The sequence below is a fragment of the Opisthocomus hoazin genome, chromosome 6, assembly GCF_030867145.1.
Source record: "Opisthocomus hoazin isolate bOpiHoa1 chromosome 6, bOpiHoa1.hap1, whole genome shotgun sequence".
NCBI classification, from domain to species: Eukaryota; Metazoa; Chordata; class Aves; order Opisthocomiformes; family Opisthocomidae; genus Opisthocomus; species Opisthocomus hoazin.
The window spans coordinates 59,401,897-59,425,572 of NC_134419.1; the positions used below are offsets into that span (position 1 = coordinate 59,401,897).

A 23,676-nucleotide genomic window follows, 5' to 3' on the forward strand; every position below is an offset into this window, starting at 1 on the left:
GAGACTAGTCACCAGTAAATTAGCAGAGAGGAAAAACTGAAGTCTTTGGCTTTTTTCTGGGAGCTGTATTTACAGAGCTGGGCAGTACCAGGCACTTCTGAGGATGCTTTCATGAGAGGTGAAGAGATGGGGAGTACAGTGGGCTCTGAGTTGAGTGGGGAGCAAAGCATTGAGTGGAAGAAAACTTGCTTGGAAAATGGAAGGCTTACACTCTCTGTAGTTGAGGGACAAAACTGTATAGAAGTTAAGATGCTTTGAGGTGAGGGGCGCAGAGGAGATGGATGTCGGGGCGGGTTCAGTCTGAGGAAGCTGTAATGGCCAGAAGAAGTGCTGGAGGGTTGGAGGTGCAGGGAAACCTTATATGTTCTGAGACCTCTGTTGTCTGTGCTGATCTGACTGTGTTACATCCAAGTGGCTTATTTACATCCCACAGTAGTTCACCATACAAAATGTGCAAGAAATGGCTTTTCGGAGAATTGATCTCATTTATTGTCAAGCTGAGTATGTCAGTTTTATGCTCGAAGAACATGCATTTAAAGTTAAGAGATAGACTATGCATTTTGCTAACACAGTAGAGGCTGACAATTTTTGGTGACCAGCACGTGGGGCTGCGGAAAAAGGAATCATAGAATCATTAAGATTGGAAAAGATCTCTAAGATCATCAGGTCCAACCGATGATAATTTAGATAGTTTAGATGCAATTGGAGATACTTCTTCCTCACTGCAGGACACCTCTCCTCCTCCCTCATGTATTCACTCTTCTCTCTTGCTATCACTGTTTAATTGATACCATTTTTCTATCCTATCTGTTGGTCTGGTGTGCTTTGAATTCTTTCTCTGCTTCAGCTGTTATTATAAGCCTACATGTCAATCTCATGTGCAACTTATGGGAACAAATCTCGTGGATAATGGGAAAGGAACCAACTACTGTGATTCTGGTTGCGTGTGATTAAACATATGTTTAGCACATAAAAATTTTTCAGGCTTGTTTCGAAGTCAGTTGTACGATGGACTAATGTTTGTGTTCAGCTAACCTGTTTGTTATCTTCATCCTTCTCATGTTTTGAACTGTGCTGACTGTCAATACTCTGAGTAACGGTAAACAAGAATATCCTGATCCACAGTAGACTTTTTTTTTGATGCACAGTTGGATATAAGACACTACATATATATTAGTCTTTAAAAGATATAACATTAAATTTGGGGTGGTGCTCCAGAGCAGCTGTATGCAAATATGTATCAAACTATGAAAATTTCCCAGTTGTATCTGAGTGTTTGTTTTTCTTCTGTGTTTTGACTCCTTTTTCTTGTGCATTACACCCTGACTTGGAAGTTTTTCAGGAGGTTTTTAAACTTTTTTTTTTTTTCCCCTCAGAAAGCAGTCCCTTGCCTGAAATAGTGCCTTAATGAGAATTTGATTTTGCTGTATGTAAGATCAGGGCTGTTTGTTTTTACTCGCTTCCTCCTGTAAATAGTTCCTGCAAAAGCAATCTTTGCACTGCAAACCCTGTCTCCCCAGTCTTGCTCTTTACTATAGAACTTTGAAATACTGCCATATAGTAGTCTGAGCAGCTTTCAGTCTTCACAGTCTTGCAAAGCTAGCGATGTATGGGTCAGGGTAGCAGTGGGATGTATGAGGCATGCTCCAGGTAGATCTCTTGCAGAATACCCACAGCTATTATAAGAACATCTGTATAAGGAAGAGTTACTTAACAAGTTTCATGACTAAGATGGAAGCATTCATGGAAACTTTCTTGTAATTTATTTTGTAAAGAGCTAAACAGATAGACCGGAAACTAGAAGACTGAGGTTTTTTGACTGTCAGTGGAAAGATACAGTCTACTGTAGGCTGTTCAGTATTATTCAGATGCAATGTACGGTGTGTTTTTTTTTAACAACATTTAGAGTCCAGTAGCAGCAAAAGCCTTTTAAACCACAATCTGATAGTACTTTTATAGAATTTTATGTTTTTTCCCATTTTATTTCTTTATTCTTTACTAATTGGGTTTTTTCTTTGGTTTGGGGTTTTTTTAATTTTAAGTTCTAAGTGTCATGACTGACATCAGTTGGTGAATTTTCCAACAGAGTAGAGTAGAGGCACATTTAATTATATCTGACTGTCACTGAATCATGTGTCTCAAACACTTGGCTCATTCTTTTTTAAGTAACCAATCATAATTAAACCATTGACAGGAAGAGTTTGGAATTTGTGTGGAATTAAGATAGTAATGTAATAATTCTTGGGACTAGAAAGTTTAGCAGTGGTTTTTTGTTTGGTTTTTGTTTTTTTTTTTTTAATTTTCTAACTGTAGCTCTTACACTGTATCACAGTTCAGGGCATTTTATCTACCATATTTTACTTTAGGAATCTATGTTGGAGTAGTTTCTCTTTTAAAATGTTTTTAATAGTTACTTAAATAGATACAAAATATTTCAATTTTGGAATGTAAATATTTTTTGCTTGTAGAAGTAGATGTTACAGATGTTTCCTTTCTCTGTTTAGGTAGTCCAAGGATAAGAAACTTTGGCTCTAACTGATTTCGGGCTTGGAGACCAAAACCATCTTGTACTTACTCTGAGGCTTGAAAAAGTGTAGTTAGACCTATCTTCTGTAGATAGGCCTGGTTTTCTCTATGGTTGTGGAAAGTCAGGTGAGGATGCAGCTCTTAGAGAGGGGTGAGCTTTCTGTTTCTCGTGCACAGCAGAGAGTGGAAGTGGCAAAACCAAAGACTATTGAAGAAGGTGAGACTCTGCCTAGAAAGACTGAGATGGTGGGCTGGTGCCGGCCTGGCCTTCTGCGTGTTGTAATTCTGACTGAAGGTGTCTGTCAGCCAAATGCTTTGATACCAATGCTCGTATATGGGCAGAACTATCCTTTGTGCTTTCTCTCTCTCACTGGCCAGTGGATCGATTCCCTGTCTTCCCTGGTGGCTGTGCTTTGGGAGGTACCTCCATAGAACAGGAGGACGGGCTGTCAGAGCCTGATGCTTCCTCGTGCTCTCCTCTACCTGCCACAGAGGTGCTGGCAAAAGAGAGGGTTTTGTTTTCTTCAATCCCATCAGTGGCAGGGAAGAGCACTGAAAGGGACAGGAAAACTCACCTGATTAACAGGTGGCTTAGAGATTGGTGCCATTGGTGGAATTTTGGTTTCTTTGATCATGGGGAGGTTTACATGGCACAAGGCGTGCTGGTGACAGATGGAGTCCAGCTTTTTCAAAGGGGAACAAGGATTCTTGCCCACAGGCTGGCAGGGCTCATCGAGAGGGCTTTAAACCAGGTTCAGAGGGGGAAGGGGACATCGCCCAGCTCACTAGAGATGAGCCCGGGCATGGCGTGCCAGTGTCAGGGGTGAGATCGACAGCCCAGCTCAAGTGTATCTACACCAACGCATGTAGCATGGGCAATAAACAGGAGGAGCTGGACGCCATTGTACAGCAGGACAGCTATGACTTGGTCGTCATTACAGAAATGTGGTGGGACAGCTCGCATGACTGGCATGCTGTCATGGATGGCTACAGACTCTTTAGGAAAGACAGGCCAACAACGCGAGGTGGTGGAGTTGCTCTATATGTGAGGGAGCAACTGGAATGCATTGAGCTTTGCCTGGGGGCAGACGAAGAGCGAGTCGAGAGCTTATGGGTTAGAATTAAGGGACAGCCTCATAAGGGTGACATTATTGTGGATGTGTACTACAGGCCACCTGACCAGGAGGAGGAAGTTGATGAGGCCTTCTACAAGCAGCTGAAAGTAGCCTCACAGTCACAGGCCCTGGTTCTCATGGGGGACTTCAAGAACGCTGACATCAGATGGGAAGATCATGCAGCCAGGCACATGCAGTCCAGGAGGTTGCTGCAGAGCATCAGTGATAACTTTCTGATGCAAGTGGTGGAGGAGCCAAAGAGGAGAGGCACTCTGCTGGACCTTGTACTAATGAACAAAGAGGGACTGGTTGAGCATGTGAACGTTGGAGGTAGACTCGGCTGCAGTGACCATGAAATGGTGAACTTCAGGATCCTGGGTGGAGGAAGCAGGGCGATAAGTAGGATCAAAACCTTGGACTTCAGGAGAGCGAACTTTGGCCTCTTCAAGGAGGTACTTGGAGGAATCCCATGGGTCAGGGCTCTAGAAGGCAGGGGGGTCCAAGAGTGCTGGTCGCTGTTTAAATATCACTTCCTCCATGCTCAGGATTGGTGCATCCCCCTGAGAAAGAAATCTAGCAAAAGAGGCTGGAGACCCGCGTGGTTGAGCAAGGAGCTTCTAGTGGAGCTCAAGTGGAAGGGAAATGTCCATAGAATGTGGAAAGAGCCACTTGGAAAGAGTACAGGAATGTTGTCAAAGCATGCAGGGATGCAACGAGGAAGGCTAAGGTCCACCTGGAATTGAATCTGGCAAGGGATGTCAAAGACAACACGAAGGGCTTCTTCAACTACATCATCAGCAAATGGAAGGCTAGGGACAATGTGGGGCCACTGCTGAATGAGGTGGGTGCCCTGGTGATGGAGGATGCAGAGAAGGCAGAGCTACTGAATGCCTTCTTTTCTTCAGTCTTCAGTGCTAAGGCAGGCCCTCAGGAATCCCAGGCCCTGGAGGTAAGAGAAGAAGACTGCAAAAAAGGATGACCTTCGCTTGATCAAGGAGGACTATGTGAGAGATCACTTAAGCAATCTGGACACTGACAAATCCATGGGCCCTGACAGAATGCACCCACCAGTGCTGAGGGATGTGGCAGATGTCATTGCTGAGCCACTCTCCATCATCTTTGAGAGGTCCTGGAAGACAGGAGAGGTGCCCAAGGACTGGAGAAAGGCCATTGTCACTCCAATCTTCAAAAAGGGCAATAAGGAGGATCCAGGGAACTACAGGCCGGTCAGCCTCACCTCCATCCCTGGAAAGGTGATGGAGCAGCTTATCCTGGAAGTCATCATCAAGCAAGTGGAGGAAAAGAAGGTTATCAGGAGTAGTCAGCATGGCTTCACCAACGGGAAATCGTGCTCGACCAGTCTGATAGCTTTGTATGATGGCATGACTGGCTGGGTAGGTGAGGGGAGAGCAGTGAATATTATCTACCTCTACTTCAGCAAGGCTTTTGACACTGTCTCTCATAACATCTTCATAACCAACCTCAGGAAGTGTGGGCTGGATGAGTGGTCAGGGAGGTGGATTGAGAACTGGCTGAATTGCAGAGCACACAGGGTTGTCATCAGCGGTGCTGAGTCTAGTTGGAGGCCTGTAACCAGTGGTGTCCCCCAGGGGTCAGTACTGGGCCCAGTCTTGTTCAACTTCTTCATCAGTGACCTGGATGAAGAGTTAGAACGTACCCTCAGCAAGTTTGCTGAGGACACCAAACTGGGTGGAGTGGTGGATGCACCAGAAGGCTGTGCTGCCATTTAGTGAGACCTGGACAACGTGGAAAGTTGGGCAGAGAGGAACCTGATGAAGTTCAACAAGGGCAAGTGCAGGGGCCTGCATCTGGAGAGGAACAGCCCCATGCACCACTACAGGCTTGGGGCGAAGCTGCTGGAGAGCAGCTCTGCGGAGAGGGACCTGGGTGTCCTGGTGGATGACAGGTTGACCATGAGCCAGCAGTGTGCCCTTGTTGCCAGGAAGGCCAATGGCATCCTGGGGTGCATTAGGAGGAGTGTGGCCAGCAGGTCGAGGGAGGTTCTCCTTCCCCTCTACACTGCCCTAGTGAGGCCCCATCTGAAGTACTGCATCCAGCTCTGGGCTCCCCAGCTCAGGAAAGATGAGGAGCTACTGGAGAGAGTCCAGTGGAGGGCTACGAGGATGATGAGGGGACTGGAGCATCTCTCCTATGAGGAAAGGCTGAGGGAGCTTGGCATGTTCAGCCTGAAGAAGAGAAGGCTGAGAGGGGACCTAATAAATGCTTGTAAATATTTCAAGAGTGGGTGTCAGGAGGATGGGTCCAGACTCTTTTCAGTGGTGCCCAGCAGCAGGAGAAGGGGCAACGGGCACAAACTGAAGCATAGGAAGTTCCAGCTGAACATGAGGAAGAACTTCTTCCCTCTGAGGGTGACGGAGCACTGGAACAGGCTGCCCAGAGGGGTTGTGGAGTCTCCTTCCCTGGAGATACTCAAGACTCACCTGGACAAGGTCCTGTGCAGCCTGCTGTAGGTGACCCTGCTTCGGCAGGGGGGTTGGACTAGATGACCCACAAAGGTCCCTTCCAGCCCCTACCATTCTGTGATTCTGTGACTTTACATGCCAAGCCTTGTCACAACCTTGATTTTTTTTTTTTTTTTTTTTAGGATCAGCATTGTTATTGTAATAATCCAGAGTGTGGGCTTTTCAGTTATGAAGCTTAGCGTACAATATTTGTTTTTGTGTGGTTTTTTTGTAATTTTTAATTTGTCTTTGAAGCAGAGAGGGGTGGACTATCTGTTTGTACCAAGGTGGCTGCAAAGCTAATATGTTCAGAAAGGTCTGAAAGCTTTATTACAGGAAGATGAGACACATAATTCATTTTTTATCTTAGTAAAAATAAGCAATATCTCCTTTATATGCTGCTATATGGTAATTTAGTATTATGAATTATAAAATAGTTAGTAAATAGAAGTTTCCCAGTACATATTGTCTAGCACATTTTACAGTACTGAACATGTAGCAAATGACAAAGGTTTAGGGCAATAAAATTATCTTGGAAATAATACCATGTATGGTTTACATGTAAAATGTGTTAATATAAAGGAATTGTTTTCTAAGAGAATACTGTCTCTCAGTATTCTTTTCTTTACTGTGCTTGCTCTATTTCACCCTTTGATCCTATGAAGTTTAACCAAACTGAAAGAAAAATCAATTAAACACTTGGCTTTCGCTATTCAGAATATTGACCTTTAAATGGGAACATGTCAACATTCATCTGAACCTTGAATGGAGAGAAGCAGTCCTTCCTGCATTTGTTTCCTAGGAATTATCCAAAGTGAAGTATTAAACTTTCATTATCTTGATGCTGATACCAAACAGCAGAGCTCCATCTGCTAAGCTGTTCTGGCTAATCCTACGCTGTTCAAAGTCACTATGTCTTAATACAGTTTTAGTGCGTAAACTGAATACTTTTTTTTTTTTTTCTTCTCGGCTGACAATGAACAGATATAAGATTGTGTGAATTACTGTCTTCATTCTTTGTTTTCTGATTTTAAATAATTTGTTTGGGTGATTTCATTCCTTCCGCAGCAAATTTTATCACTCCTATTTCTGGTGGGTTTTTTGTCATCATGTATTTGTTGGGTGTCTGTATTCTAAAACTTTGCATGATTACATCTGTGAAGAAAGTGTTGAGAAAGAGGCAGAGTCCAAAGATGCAGTGATAAAAAGAACAGGGAGGAAAGAGCTGGGGATGGTGTTGTGTCTTGCGAAGAAGTGAGGCTTTTGGCTCCCTCCAGTAAGCCTGCCTCCACTGCATAGATCTACTGTTTACAGCCTTTACTGTCCCCACCTTGAATAAAGTTGTTCTTGCGCTAAGCACTAGTTCTTGTCCAATTATGCCTCCCTGATCAACTGGAGAAGGAAGCCTGTAACAATACTGCTAATACACGGATACAAGTTCCTTTGGTATTTAGATAACTCTTTGCGATGGAGACTTTTTTGGCAGTATTTTGCAAAAGGGGCTTGTTTAATAGACATTTCTTTTGAGATAAATGCTAAATAAGATAGTGCATTTTTAATTTATAGTATACCAAATGGTTGAAAATGTGTCCTTTTTAGAACTTCAGAGTGCTTTTTATTGCACCTGTGTAGCTGAAATGAATGCAGGTTAGCTAGCTGAAAGTGGAATTTGGTTAAGTTTACAGATTCTTAAAAGAATTCTACTTGTACAGCACTTCTGATTATTTGTGGAGGCCACATATGCACTGTCTGCGTCTTCAAATATATGTTTAACAGATTTATAGTGTCATGGCGTATGGAAGCTAGGAATCTGTTTGGGGCTATTGAATAATAATATGGGAAATATTCCTTAAGTTAGTAAGAAAGGAAGACAGCACTATGCTGCTCTTGAGGAAATGAAGATTTTTCTTCTTCTATTCAAACAGGAATTTGCATTACTAGGCATCTGTTACAGCTACACCCAAAACCCCTGTAAAGAGAAAATCAGAAGTGCACAGTTAACATCAGAAACAGGAGATGATACAGTAAGAGGCACTGTGCAGTTTTTATTCTGTGCATCGACATGTTGGCTTTCCTTTTTTAATATGGTTTTGGTGGAATATACATGCTTTTTTCTTACTCCTGTTCTCTCTTTCCCTGATTAGAACTACTTTTCATCGGACCTAGTATGTGAGATCACTGACAGGGCCAGATTTTTCTTTCCTGGCCTCGATTGACTGTATGTGTTTCCGCATCAGTAACAAGTATTCCTGGCAGTTGGGACCAAGAGTATTTTGATGATTGCAATGTCTAGATGGCTTGTTGATGTTTTGTCACTCTTGTATTTACAGTCATGCAACAATTTAGATTGGAAGAGACCTCTGGAGAGTGTCTGCTCCAAACCCTGCTCCCTTGCTGCATGTGTGTGTGTGTGCAGGGATGGCAGCACTCTTGAGGCTCGCTGGATGACATGTAGCTTCCTGCCTTTTGATCATCTGTCATTGCTGTCTAATATTTTTGCTACCATCCATTCACTTTTGTTTTTCTATTATTTTTGCCCTTCTAGAATCCTGTCTTAGGAACATACCTAAAAATAAAACATTTCAGACACATGCCGTCTCATTCCTGCAGATATTAAAAATAACATACATTTGCATATGGGACTTACTTGGGAAGTGTCTTCCATGTATTGTAAAGAATTTTGCCTTTTGTCAGATTATATATACTTGTAAAATCTTAGTTTTTCAAATTTTATTTCTTTACAGGTCAGAAGCAAAATTTGGATGAAGCGATCTAACTAAGTTGCCATCATGAGCAGAAGCAAACGTGACAACAATTTCTACAGTGTTGAAATCGGAGACTCTACTTTCACTGTACTGAAACGGTATCAAAACTTAAAACCAATAGGATCAGGAGCACAAGGGATAGTATGGTAAGGTTTCGTTTAAATGTACTTCTAGGTTCACTTAATAGAATTTTCTGAGTCTGGTAACTGTTGTATGTTACTGATTAGGAGTGTGCAGAACTACCTTTTACGTGCAAAATAGCAATAGTAATAGCCGTTTTTCCTCAGAAATGGCTGTTGCTTTTTGAATGATGTCCTTCTGTGCAAATTCAGCCAGTTGTGCTGAGTCACATAAATTAATGAGGGAAAAAAACCTGGATAAAGAAACTAATCCTAATCCACACTGCTTACAGTGAAACAAAATAATACCTGATGCTTGTAAATGCTTTTACTTCTTGAAATGGTTTAGTAGGGGCCTGTTTCACTTAGTTTCATAATCTAACTAGTCCCTGATACCAGTTAGTGAGAATTTGTGATGCTGCCTGTCACTGTAATGTGTAAGTACCTGATGCAGTTTAGGAAAATAAGATTTGACGATGTAATTCTTTGAATAAGAGTTCTGCTGTGTGGACTGAAGAGAGTCCGATTGATTTAACACTAGTGACAACTAGCTGCTTATAGACATTGTTTCCTGTTCAGTGGCATTACCCCAAAGTTAAATGTTGGTTTAAGCTTCTTGTGAGTTTTTTGCATGTTCAAGGGAAGGATATAGATGGCACTGCAACTCTCAGATTTTCCAGTTTATTCTGAATCTTAAGATGCTAACCAGGGACATAAAAATACAAAAGAAACATCAAGGAAGAGAAAGGTATGGAAAAGCATAACCTCTCTAAAGACTGATCGAGACAAGGTCAAGGTAGTAAGGAGGTTCCAGGAAAAAGTGAATGTGTGGTACAAGTGGGGTTTTAATTCATAGTTGTGTGTTATCTGGGTTAATAAAACAGTGTGCTTAGTGCAAATGCAAACTTGAAGGCCAGTATTCTAGAAAGAGTTGTTTTTGAAATGGTAACTTCTGGCATAAAGATTATCTGGTTTGTAAGTAGCAGCAGTAGAGAGACTGATCTGAATTTTGTTTGCATGTGTGTTAATATAATGGAAGATGTAGATGGTTGTCTGACTAGAGTTGTTTAGTTGCTACAGAAATGCCTGCAAAAGCTTTACATGTTACAGCTGTCCTTGTGATTCCCAGTCATATGTTACTGCCTGTTTTCCAAATTTACTGCCCCTCCCTGCGCTGAGATGCAAAAACTGACCATATAATTACTCTGGTGTCATTCTGTAAGTGCTGCTAGCAGTAACTGAAGCCTTTTAGTTAAACCACTCTGATTACCTTGAGAAGGACTGGGTTGCTCCTGTGGTTAAACCTTGCCCATATCTGGAGGAGATAGGGTGTAATTCCTGTGATTTGGGTTGGGGGATTTTTGGGGGGTTTTGGTTTTTTTTTCTTTTATGGGGGGCGAAAAAGAAAAGACAAAACCTGATCCAAGTTCATTTGGAGGGACAGTAAGTAGATGGCCTAAAGGCTCAACCATGTGTAATTCTGAAACAGACTCTAAGGCTACCATTATGTACTGGGGATGCAGAAGTTTAAATGCCTGTACAGGAGTCCTGTGTTGGCAGTCTTTCCTGGCCACCTTTTTGCTGCTCTTTCATAAGATATTCCTTATCTTGGGGATAGGTGGGGGAAATTCTGGAGACTGGAAAATGTAAACCAAAGAAAGTTACCAGTCTATATTGTTTCCATTTTTCTATTCTTCAGTAGTGACTAGACGCTTTGTTAAAAAAAAATACATATATATCATTCAAACCTACATGCTATGTAGACAACACGCTTTTTAAAGTAGCTAGTTGAATTTAGTAGATGCTGACCATTTACTGAAAGATGGTCTTCATTAGGTATGAGTACCATTCTTGATAAGGGACAAGAAAACAGTATTTTCTGTGCTGAGGCTTTTTTAGTAACTGATAAATATTTGCTGAGTCTGCGTGGTAGTCAGATGTCATATTACCTCTTACAGGAAACAAAATCCGTGCCTTCCTGTCATGGAAGTGTGATACATATGGGAGTTGACCCTAGTAACAGTCTTCATCAGTTAAACAGCCTATGTCACTGAATAGTGTGATAACCTTGGCATTGGTCTGCAAACAAAACATTCTTCCTTTTTACCAAGTAAAGCCAGTGACATCAAGATGTTAAAGCTTTCCTAACATTTTTTTTTTGTTTTGTCTTTTCATTGATGCTCTCGTCATGAAGATATTGAGCATCTGTGTAAGTGACAGAATGGGACCTTTATATAACCTACTCTTCCTCTCTCCTTCTTCCTTCCTTTCAGTGTGAAGGTTTTACATGAAACTGGTGTACTTTCTATGATTGAACTGTTTGGGGTCTTTTTAGGCGGTCTGTTCTTGACTGCCAAAAAGTGGCAAGGACTCTGTATCTTTAGTAAGATATTTTAGGAAGCAGAGATCCTGCAGCATTTTGTGGAGATTGTCATGTGTTAGTACTATGAAGCTGAGAAATATTTCTAAATTTTTAATTGCTCAGCATAGAAGTGCACATTGCTATTACACTCCCTAAAGCTGAATAATACTGGAAATTTGGTTTATCTGGAGACATGATACAAGGTGTCTGAAAAAGGTGTCAACTGTCACAGCTTAAAGGACCTTGACACTGAGATGTAATAATGTTATTTTTAATTACAGTGCAGCTTATGATGCCATCCTTGAACGAAATGTTGCAATCAAGAAGTTAAGCCGACCATTTCAGAACCAAACCCATGCTAAAAGAGCCTACAGAGAGCTTGTTCTTATGAAGTGCGTTAATCACAAAAATGTGAGTGCAGTGTCCTGCTTTAAAAGTTAAAGGAATTAACTAGAAAGTTATTCTTTGTAAAAGTCTTAAAAGTGACTTCAGAGGATGGCACCCTCTGTAGATTATAGAGATTTTCATTGGATGGTTGTATCTCCATGATAAGTACAGTAGGATCTTTCAGAAGAGCTGTTATTGACTAGTTTTAATACCTGCACAATCTTTAAAGACCCCCTTCAAATTCAGGAAGGGAGTCTGTGTTACATTGCTACGTTTTTTAGGCAGCTGGTGAATAAGAATACCATGAGTGGTAAGTGCATCCTTGTTTCTCTTGCTGCTGCTAGACGAATAGGAGAGAAAAGGCTGTAATAATTTCTTTCTTTTTTTTTTTTTTTTTTTTTTGCTGGTGCATGAATGAGTTAGGAATCTTTTGTTGTGACAGCAGGAACTGTCTGATGCTTAAGAAGCTGTGAAGTAGACCAGATCACAGAAATGGGGAGGGAATAAGTGATAAATTTAATCAGAGTTGAACTACAGAAGGCCATTTTCTTCCTTCAGAGGCAGCTGTGTGCTGTCTTCCTCACCTTCTCCGTTAATCCCCCTACAGCTAGATAAAATTCCCTCTGGCTGCTAAGGAAGGAGAGAGTCATAGAAGACTTACTCTACCTTTTAGCTACTTGTGAAAAAATTGTGTTTTTTCTAAGACAGAGGTGTTTTATGTGTGGATTCTCTGAAGGAAGTTTTACCTAGTAGCATAATTTCTATGATAAACTATTGCAAGCCTGCCTGACTCTTGATGACTAGTAGCTTGACCTGTTTCTGCACAACTCATCCATACTTAGCAACTTGGAAATGTCCTAAAGCAGCTCCAAGAATCTGTTTTTTTTTCTCTTTGGGTGGAGTTGTTGCTTCACCTCTGTCAATGACAAAGTGGTATCTCTTAGGTATTTTTTGTTAGTTGTTAATTTTGTTTTTTCTCATATGCAACAAAAATCTTACCAGCTCTCTTCAAACTGAAAGTAGGAGGCAGGGGAAGACTGACTAACTTCCTTGGGTTTTAAGCTTTGAATATCATGTTGTTCAGGCATACAGAGTGTCTTTAGATTATGTGATTTGTGGAGGAAAATTACTCCTCCTAAAATCATTAGTATCTATTACAGCATGTTAGGCCTGTTTGAGCCACTGAGCATCTTGAGCTTCAATGTGTACCAGAAGGTTCACATCAGAATACCAGGTATCAGTTTTGAATTGAACTTTGCTATTGCTGTGGTATGATTATATTTCCTCTCCCCCTTCCTACAGATAATCGGCCTACTGAATGTGTTCACACCACAAAAATCCCTGGAAGAATTTCAAGACGTGTAAGTGATTTGAAATAAAGCTGACAATTAGTTGTAAAAGTACTCAAACAGAAAGATGAACAAGGGAAAGAATTCAATAAAATTGCAGTGTTACCTGTATTATTATTCTTTTTTTGTCTGCATAAGCTACATAGTGATGGAACTCATGGATGCAAATCTCTGCCAAGTGATTCAAATGGAGCTAGACCATGAACGAATGTCCTACCTTCTTTATCAAATGCTGTGTGGTATCAAGCATCTTCATTCAGCTGGAATTATACATAGGGTAAGTGAACTTAGCTCTGTACATGTTGCATTGTGCCTAGTTTTGCCTTGAGTATCTAAAAGGCAGAAAAAAAATCGGAAACAGGAGCACAGAGGGTGATCCATCCTGTCCCATAGACAGAGAAAGCTGAAAGGAAATTGTCACTTACCTTTTTCCACTATAATTCTGAAATGAACCTTTTGAATGTGTGAATGATTTGATAATAATCTGCACAGAACAAATAAAGATTTTTGCAGTGAGTTACATTACCTCCTCTAATTCTATATAATGTTCTATTTTAGTAGTCCTGGCAGGAAAGAATATCTGAAAGCATCTCTGTTTTTATTATTTTGGTAACCAAATCTGAAATCCCTTCTTTTGGAAGAACTGCCTGTTTTATTTCTGCTCTTTTACTAGCAGAGTAATGAATAAATATCTGAAGTCTCCTGATAAACAGCTGATGATAAATATATGTAAGTGGAACTTTCATACACCTGTGTGTCACAAAGCTTTCAATCAGGCTGCCCACGGGCAAAACCAGCTACTGCTTTTTAAATGGCATGTGTGTGTTGCAATCCAGTCAAGAAATTCTGAATTTAAGTTTGCCTGTTCAAATTGAACATCTCATGTATATTTGTATGTAGTATGAAGATTGCATGAGATTGTCTAGTTACAACTTTTCAAATATAATTTCAACTGTTTTGGGAAATTATAAGATTGTATTTGTACAGTGCTACATTTTTAATTGAATTTTTTTTAGAGAGTTTAGAAAGTTTTCTTTTCTGAAAATGATGCAGAAGATATAACTTATGTGTGATACTTTCAGTCATTACTATATAGTCTTCCTCGTGGATAATGTACACAGCAAAGAAAGTTGTGAGTGGCAATTTTGAGTGCTACCACAGGAATTGCTGCTTTAGGATGCCTGTTCAGTTCAGTAGTTCACCTCATTGTGTCTGGGGTGTTGAATGGCCTGCAAGCTGGAGCTGGCAGTACGACACTCCTGTTCAGTATGCTGTTATTCCCTCAAGGCAACTGGGACAATTGTTTGTATAGAGAATACAGTTTGAATGGCCAAATGCTGCTTCTTTTTTTTTTTCAGCTAGCTCTAGTACTCATCAGCTGCCTCATTCCAGTGGGGAGCTCGGGGAGGGAAGGTGAAGGCTTTCTTGTGTGCAGTCTGCCCTGAACTGCTGTGTTGGAAAGAGGTGGGCGAGGGAAAGTAGGCGGAAACATTCATACATTTATAGAAAAGAAGTAACTACTGAGGTAGTTGTTGGGCAAGAGTTATGTCAGCTTTGAGGACAGAATTCCTACCTCTGTAAATATGGGTGAAGTCTTTCAAATGCTTCATATTTTGCAGTAGTATGAAGTACAGGGATAACGTATTCCAGAGAGACTATAGATACAATTGCTATGTAAATAGTAACATATGTATGCATGAATGGTTTTGAAGGACATCGGCAGATACATTTCACTTGCATGTCTTCATGGTAGATCTTCACCTGACAGCTGCTTCCGAGTCTTTCTTAGAAGATTAAGTATGTTCAGGCAAAACATTTGCATTACTTACCTGCTGTGTGTGTTATGCCTTTATACTTAAAGGCATAAAGTATCAAAATCCTGTTTCTCTGTGGAACAACTGTCGTGGTTTAGCCTGGCTGGACACCAGGTGCTCACAGAATCACTCCCCCCTCCTCAACTGGACAGGGGAGGAAAAAAATACAATGAAAGGCTCATGGGTCAAGATAAGGACAAGGAGAGATCACTTATTGATTACTGTCGCGGGCAAAACAGCGTTGACTTAGGGAAATTAATTTATCACCAATCAAATCGGGGTAGGATAATGAGAAAGAAAACCAAATCTTAAAAACACCTTCCCCCTCACCCTTCTTCCCAGGCTTAACTTCACTCCTTTTTCTCTACCTCCTCCCCCCGAGCGGCACAGGGGGATGGGGAATGGGGGTTGTGGTCAGTTCATCGCACGTTGTCTCTGCAGCTCTTTCCTCCTCACTCTCTTCCCCTGCTATGGCATGGGGTACCTCCCATAGGAGACAGTCCTCCATGAACTTCTCCAACGTGAGTCCTTCCCATGGGCTGCAGCTCTTCAGTAACTGCTCCAGTGTGGGTCCGTTCCGCGGGGTGCAGTCCTTCAGGAACAGTCTGCTCTAGCGTGGGCCCCCCACGGGGTCACAAGCCCTGCCAGCAAACCTGCTCTGGCATGGGCTGCTCTCCACAGGTCCTGCCAGGAACCTGCTCCAGCGCAGGCTCCCCATGGGGTCACAGCCTCCTTTGGGCATCCACCTGCTCTGGCATGGGGCCCTCCCTGCGCTGCAGGTGGGTATCTGCTCTACTGTGGGCCTCCATGGACTGCAGGGGGACAGCCTGCCTCACCATGGGCTGCTCCATGGGCTGCAGGAGAACCTCTGCTCCGGTGCCTGGAGCACCTCCACCCCCTCCTTCCTCACTGACCTTGGTGTCTGCAGAGTTGTCTCATCTCACTCCTCTCTCCTACTGCAGTTGCCATTGTGCAGGGTTTTTTCCCTTCTTAACTATGTTATCCCAAAGGCGCTACCACCATTGCTGATGGGCTCGGCCTTGGCCGTCAGCGGGTCTGTCTTGGAGCCAGCTGGCATTGTCTCTGTTGGACACAGTGGAAGCTTCTGGCAGCTTCTTACGGAAGCCACTCCTGTAGCACGCCCCCGCCCCCCCCCTCCCCCCCCCCCCCCCCCGCCCTTGCCTCCGAAGCCCAGTACAAGTTAAACAAAACCTGAGAAGACAAGGAGGGTGCACTTGAAACAGGACACATTTCATACAGACCGTGTGGCTACAACGGTAACTATACCACTCTTCTGGGCTTTCAGCACCACTGTGCTTGATATCTAAAGCTAATTACTTTATGTAACAACAACAACAAGGGCTTCTTCAACTGCATCAGTAGCAAAAGGAAGGCTAGGGACAATGTGGGGCCGCTGCTGAATGAGGCGGGTGTCCTGGTAACGGAGGATGCAGAGAAGGCAGAGCTACTGAATGCTTTCTTTGCTTCAGTCTTCAGTGCCAAGGCCAGCCCTCAGGAATCCCAGGCCCCGGAGGTAAGAGAAGAAGCCTACAAAGAGGACGACTTTCCCTTGGTCAAGGACTGCGCGATGGATCACTTAAGCAATCTGGACACCCACAAATCCATGGGCCCTGATGGAATGCACCCACGAGTGCTGAGGGAGCTGGCGGATGTCATTGCTGAGCCACTCTCCATCATCTTTGAGAGGTCCTGGAGGACAGGAGAGGTGCCTGAGGACTGGAGAAAGGCCATTGTCACTCCAATCTTCAAAAAGGGCAATAAGAAGGATCCAGGGAACTACAGGCCGGTCAGCCTTACCTCCATCCCTGGAAAGGTGATGGAGCAGCTTATCCTGGAGGTCATCATCAAGCAAGTGGAGGAAAAGAAGGTTATCAGGAGTAGTCATCATGGATTCACCAAGGGGAAATCACGCTTGACCAATCTGACAGCTTTCTACGATGGCATGACTGGCTGGGTAGAGGAGGGGAGAGCAGTGGATGTTGTCTACCTCGACTTCAGCAAGGCTTTTGACACAGTCTCCCATAACATCCTCCTAGGGAAGCTCAGGATGCACACATCCCCCCCCTGAGAGGGACCTGGGTGTCCTGGTGGACGACAAGTTGACCATGAGCCAGCAGTGTGCCCTGGCTGCCAAGAAAACTAATGCGATCCTGGGATGCATTAGGAGTGTGGCCAGTAGGTCGAGGGAGGTTCTCCTTCCCCTCTACACTGCCCTGGTGAGGCCCCATCTGGAGTACTTTGTGCAGTTCTGGGCTCCCCAGTTCAGGAAAGATGAGGAGCTACTGGAGAGAGTCCAGAGGAGGACTACGAGGATGATGAGGGGACTGGAACGTCTCTCCTACGAGGAAAGGCTGAGGGAGCTGGGCTTGTTCAGCCTGAAGAAAAGAAGGCTGCGAGGGCACCTAATAAATGCTTATGAATGTCTCAAGGGTGGGTGTCAGGAGGATGGGTCCAGACTCTTTTCAGTGGTGCCCAGTGACAGGACAAGGGGCAATGGGCACAAACTGAAGCATAGGAAGTTCCGTCTGAACAGGAGGAAGAACTTCTTCCCTCTGAGGGTGGCGGAGCACTGGAACAGGCTGCCCAGAGAGGTGGTGGAGTCTCCTTCCCTGGAGATACTCAAGACTCACCTGGACAAGGTCCTGTGCAGCCTGCTGTAGGTGACCCTGCTTCGGCAGAGGGGTTGGACTAGATGACCCACAGAGGTCCCTTCCAACCCCTACCATTCTGTGATTCTGTGTTTAAGGACTGACTAGTTTCAACAGTCTGCACTACTGTGGCTGCCCGTGGAGCAGTGTTCTGGCTATGAATGTAGTGTACTTCTTTAGTGTCCTCTAAAGCTTTAGCTTTTTTTAGTGTTGGTAGTTTCACATGGTTTTTAACTGAGTTCTTCAACTTCTAAGACAGCTGTGCTAATCTCAGCATCTCTAACTTTTTCAAGGTTTGCTGAAAGACTGAAATTATAACAATCTGTATATGTGCCTGTAGCATTGCATACTACCTGCCATAGAAAGAAGTAATTTTTTGATAGCAAAGTAGCGGCACAGAACAAGGCAGAGACCAAACACAAAGTTGCAGACAATTTCACCTATAAGTTTAGGGGGCATGCTGAGCTGCTGCATCAGTGGATAAAGATTTGATCTTGGTGATGATGATTTGACTATAGGTTTATGCCAACTTTAACAGATGTTGGCAAACGAAAATTACTGTTTTCAAAACACTTTGTAGAGACAGTTTCCAGCAAGTGTAGAAATACATGTTCATTTATATTTCACGGTCTGAGGAGGATGAATGATCAGCGTTGCAGTTGTGCCTCACTGACTTCCTGAAGGACACAAAGTGTCTTATTAATCTTGCGTGGAGACTCTGAAACATTGTATTCTGCCTGATTTTGAGCTCTTAACAAAGGTACCTAATTATGAAAGACCTTCTCACAAATCTTTCTTTAGAAAGAGAAAAGCCCATAGAAGCCATGAATTACCCTCCAGAGATGCCCCTCTTTCCCAGTGTGGTTAACAGGGAGATGGCCGTGAATGATCTCTGTTTTTAGGCACTGACGTTTTTCGTTTTTGAGGTTAGGCAAGATACCTTCTGCTGTAGATTCTGGATATATTTATACAGCCTAACTAACTTGATCGCTCTTTAGAAGCTTTTGAGTCCTTGCTTATTTAAAATGTAAGAGGTATTGGTTTGACATGAATTTGGATGCAGTGTAAGTCAACTCTTATCTCCATCATTTTCAAAGATAGTTCTGTATTCCAAATTACAGTGTATTCCTAGGCTTCATGACAGCTACATGATGTTCAGAAATTAAGGATGGACAGTTGTCTGTAAGCTTTTGCTTTTTGTTCTTATAGTGATTTTTGTCTTACAAAGAGAAGATCTCATAACATTTTCAGTGTTAATCCTGCAGTTTTGGGAAGGATGACTGTATAGTTAATGCTGTGATTCTGCAATGAACATCCTCCAAATAATAGAATTGTATAAAAATAAAGCTGATAATAAACAGGTTTGTAGCAGAATCTGAAACTTGCACATGAAATAGCTGGAATACCTTATCATACTTGAATTAATTCATGGCGTTTGAGGATCTTTTAAGCAAAGTTGTCTGCAGAGTCTTTGTGCATGTTTGGAATTGCATGTGTGAATATGTAAGTATGCAAGACTTTTACACATTAAAATTCTGTTCTGGAACTCTTTTTCTGGTTTCCTCTCTGTCATTAATGCAGCTTTCTTAGCTTTCTGAGGAGTTTGCTGAAAGACGAACAAATACAAGTGAATACCACGTATACCTTGCAGATAGGCTCAAAAGTGGCTTTATGAAATAGTGAAAGATAGGGCTACTTATCAAATGCCTGCAGCTCAAATGCTGGAGTCTTCTGTCGCATCTCGGGTTTTCCTCTCGTTAATCTTAGTAGAGCGTAGGCAGAAAGGATCCAAGCCTTACCTGTGTCAGCCTATGAGCTATGAATGATTTTATGGTGGCAAAGTTATTCTGAAGTTACTCTGTAATATTTGCTGTGTGACATTCAGATGTATGTAAGATCCTCCTGAGATAACAGAGTATATCTGAGTAGTGTCCATATAAATAGATGATGTGAAGCCACCGTTGTCAATGTGGTTTTAGGGCTCAAGTGAAGAGAATACACTTACCAAGTTTCTAACTAAAATGATCTGAAGCTGTATCAGGGCATTTTCCACTCCAGTTTAATGACTGTGTTAATTTCTGGCAGTTTTTCAATGGTGCCCTTTTGGGTTTGGTTGCCAAAATTAATATAGAACCGAATCCTAAATGGGAAACTGTATCTGTGTGAGCATGGGGATTTCCTTCCTGTTCGGAGAAACACCTGCATCGGCTCAAAAGAGGTAATAATGCAGCCTCAACTAGCAAAGAAGCCTTTTACTTCTTACATTGATGTTATAATTTTAATAATTCTTGTATCAAGATGGTTATTGCATCAAATTATTTCACCAGTTGCCATGTTACGTGTGTGTTCTGCATCGTAGTAAACACCGTTGTTCCAGTGAGCAATTTCTAGACTTTTCTTCAGAGCTAACATTTCTTACTAACCTGATATTTTTTGAGACATTGCTAACTTATCTTGTAATGCTGGTTGTATTTTCCTTCTTTAAGTGCTATATAAGTCTACAAGCACAATAAAGGAATTAAATCTATAGTCTGCTGAATGCACGTGAATTAATGCAAGGGGAAAAGGAACTGTAGTTACAGCAATAACTTGGTTGTATATGTGGGGTTTAATGTCAGTAGTATTCTTTTAAAAATGTGAACGGCAGAGTACTTTGTACTTGTCTTAGCAGTCATATATGATGTTTCTTTTTAAAGGATTTAAAGCCCAGTAATATAGTAGTAAAGTCAGACTGCACTTTGAAGATTCTTGACTTTGGACTGGCCAGAACTGCAGGAACTAGTTTTATGATGACGCCTTATGTAGTGACTCGTTACTACAGAGCACCAGAGGTCATCCTAGGGATGGGATACAAAGAAAACGGTCAGCAAATATAGTCTTTCTTTGGCATAGCTTTATTTTTTGTTTGGCACACCACATTTTACATGTTAATGTTTTTTTTCAAGCTGTAGAAATTTTATAAATTAGAGTTGTGATAAAAATGCAGTTTCTGGATACACTGATTTGTTTATTCAACTCAACCCATTAGAAATGTTTGCGTTTAACAGGAGAAGAAATTGAGGGCCTTGTTTGTTTAAAAAATTAAATAACTTGCTTGGTAGTTGTAAGTTTCATCCGGGAAGAACCGGAAATACATTTTCTTAATACATGGTATATACCTGGATATACCTTCACCTAACTTTATTCCTGATGCGGATGTAAATTGTAATTCATCGGTAAACGGGTGTCCTAAATTTAATGTTTAAATAACTGTATGCAATATAGTCTTGCAGGATGTAGAGAGCTTAAAGGGTACTGAGGAACAAACAAGCTACAGCTACCTACTGTGGCATTACTTTTTATTAAAACCAGCCTACTTTAAACCTGGTGCACCAGGTTCTTAATGTTCCTGAAGAAAAATTCAGTAATATACTTGAGTAAAGAATGCAGAGTACTGTCATGAAGCATCGTAGATTCTTTGAGGTACATGACAAGAAAATTTGTTTATTTTGTCCATCTGCTTGCATACATTTCCCTTCTCTTTACACTCATGCTGTGGCCCTTCTCTCAGGGTCTTCTACAAGAAAATAAGGAAAAGATACAGCATTTGAGGGAAACACACGATGAAGTGCATTTCTTTGCATCTTCTGAATGAAACAGCTAGTATCCTTTAGGAAACCAAAGGAGGCAACATGTCATTCCTGAAACTCTGTTGTAGCAGCCCCAGTTGTGCTGCCATTTCACCAATCCACTGTCACTGTGGTCGGTTCAGCTCAGTAGGTGTCTCCACCTCAGGCAGACACAGAGTAGAGAGCTCACCGTTCGCTGAAGGTATTGTAGGCCTTGTTTTGATTAGTTCTCCAGTAAGGCCCCTGAGATGCGGTGATGCTCGAGGCTTTGTTAGCTGTCTCCTGATGATGTGGGGCATGGCGCCTCAGGTTACTGACAGAACTGGGGCTTGCTCAGCTTTTCAGGATTCTTTAGTATAGTCTGCAAACTTCCATGGCAACTGCATACTGTTACAGCAAGTGACTTCAGGTTGTGGGTAGGTGATAGTTGCTGTGTGCAGAGAGAGTTGGTTTTGTTGTCATTTTATAAAAGCCAAGAAGAATAACTTCTGTCTGTTGACAATGAAAGAAGCCAGCTCAAAGGAACAAGAACAGATCTTTTTTTGCAAGGCTGTATTTTTTGTTTCTACTTGGATCGTTAGTGAGCATGAGAGGATGTACATTCCTTCAGATGGCGTCCATAGTTGGCTGTTTTTCCCATAATTTAAAAGTCAGGTTCAGTGGAGCAAGCTTAAAGTTATTTTTTTAAACTGCTAAAATTTTATAGAAAGCATGCATTTAAGTTTGTCTGTCTTCCACCACCCCCCCCCCCCGAAATGTCACTTAGGTTATTATTGGAGTTGTCACCCTGTCATGCTAGTGACAACCCTGTTCCTTAAGCAAGCGTGAATTGTGTTGTGCAGCAGAATATAAATAAAGATTTAATTTCATATGAAAAACTATCATGTCTTCCCCAAAACCAATGACGTGGTCACTGAGTTGAGAATGACACTTTTGGAGAACGTAAAAGTAAATCTGTTGCCTGACTGAATCAGAAGACAATCTGTATTTCCATATGTGCTGTCGTCGTTAAAAGGCTATTTACATAGACTGTGACTCTCCTCAGTTGCTGCCAGGGAGGCAGGGTTGTGGAGCGCGGGAGGGAGGCGGCTGTAAAGGATGGTCTTACAGTAAGAACTACAGGCCGTCCAGGATCCTCACTTGTTAGCCGTGATGCCTATTTAAGCCCTTTAAACCCATAGTTAAATTAAAAGTTAACTTATTTATTTTAGAGTTCAATATTGAAAATTTGTGAGCTAACTAATGGTTAACATTAACATTTAGTTTAATTGAACAGAGTCCCATGCTTAACTTAGATAGGAAGATTGCAATATATGTTTTGATGACTGAGGTGCATACTGCAGAGTACTATTCTTTTGGTATTATACTACGCACATATGAAATCTTTAATTGTTTTAAAAAAAGCAAAGATCTTAGACTGATTATGGAGTTAACCCCTACATAGGTTTTGATACTGGAGGAGGTAGAGCACATTAGGTATATTACACAAAGAAACCAAGTCTTGCAGCTCAAGAAATTCAGAACTGAAGGACACCAAAACTGTTTGTTCACAATTAACTGCACATAAATCTGTTATGTGCATGGCTATCAGAAAGGAAGCACTGAAAAACAAGGAAGGCCCCAAATCCTCTGAAACTACTGCTTTTAAGTTTCCTAGTATGTACACTGGGTTTGAACTTCATTTTCACATGGCGTTTTTTCTTAATAGAATTATAGAAAATTGTAAGTTCACTCCAGGGTTTTTATGAATAAAATACATTCTGTATGACAAGTAGTAGATTTTTAAAAAGATTTTTCAAGTCTGTAATAAGATTTTACTCAGTCTTCTCTAAAAGTATTCACAGGAGTTAGAGACCTGTAAGTAGACAGGTTTTGTTTGATTAATGAAAGCGGCAAACCAAAACACCCCCAAACATCACGAGTTTGGTTTTGTAGGGTGACCAGAGGAATTGTTTCCAATGTTTTTCTTAAACTCTGAAGTAATTTGTCTTCTGAGGCGTGAAGATATGTTATTGACTTACGTTATTTCTTTTCCCAGACTTCTCCATGTATTTATGGGTGTTGTTTTTATCATGTTGGACACAAACTAATTACATTAGATTTGGGTATATTTTGGTTAGTGATGGTAGCAGATTGTTTTGCAGGTGAAAAAGCATTCAGAATTTTATTTAAAAAGTCAAATGCAAAACTTGGCTTCAAATCTTTGGGTCTCTAAGCCAAAGAATATGTATTTTTCTTTATTTGAGAAGAATTTTTAAAGAAAAAACACCACTAATCATAAAATGTTGACAATCATTTTTTAAATTAACCAGGCCCTTAATTTTGACCTGTTAGCATGTACAGCTATGATCTCCTATCATACGATTTAGATACTATTTTAGAGGAGCTTGTAAATAAGGGGGAAGGAATATTTTCAATAAGAAGCAACGTTGTTTGCTTGACGTTATTCAACTCCTTCAGAACTTTACATGTTATTTTA

General features: G+C 41.6%; 1 protein-coding gene across 11 annotated transcripts in view; it reads left to right on the plus strand.

Annotated features, from left to right (window-relative positions):
• The window catches only part of MAPK8 (mitogen-activated protein kinase 8), a 332,992-nt gene that overhangs the window by 296,693 nt on the left and 12,623 nt on the right, over positions 1-23,676 (plus strand). For all 11 annotated transcript variants that reach the window (XM_075423354.1, XM_075423352.1, XM_075423353.1 and 8 more), the window contains 5 exons: positions 8,869-9,035; positions 11,652-11,781; positions 13,060-13,118; positions 13,245-13,383; positions 20,286-20,451. In XM_075423354.1, the coding sequence (XP_075279469.1) occupies positions 8,914-9,035; positions 11,652-11,781; positions 13,060-13,118; positions 13,245-13,383; positions 20,286-20,451 (616 nt within the window). In that variant the 5' untranslated portion in view covers positions 8,869-8,913. The remainder of the gene's footprint in view (positions 1-8,868; positions 9,036-11,651; positions 11,782-13,059; positions 13,119-13,244; positions 13,384-20,285; positions 20,452-23,676) is intronic.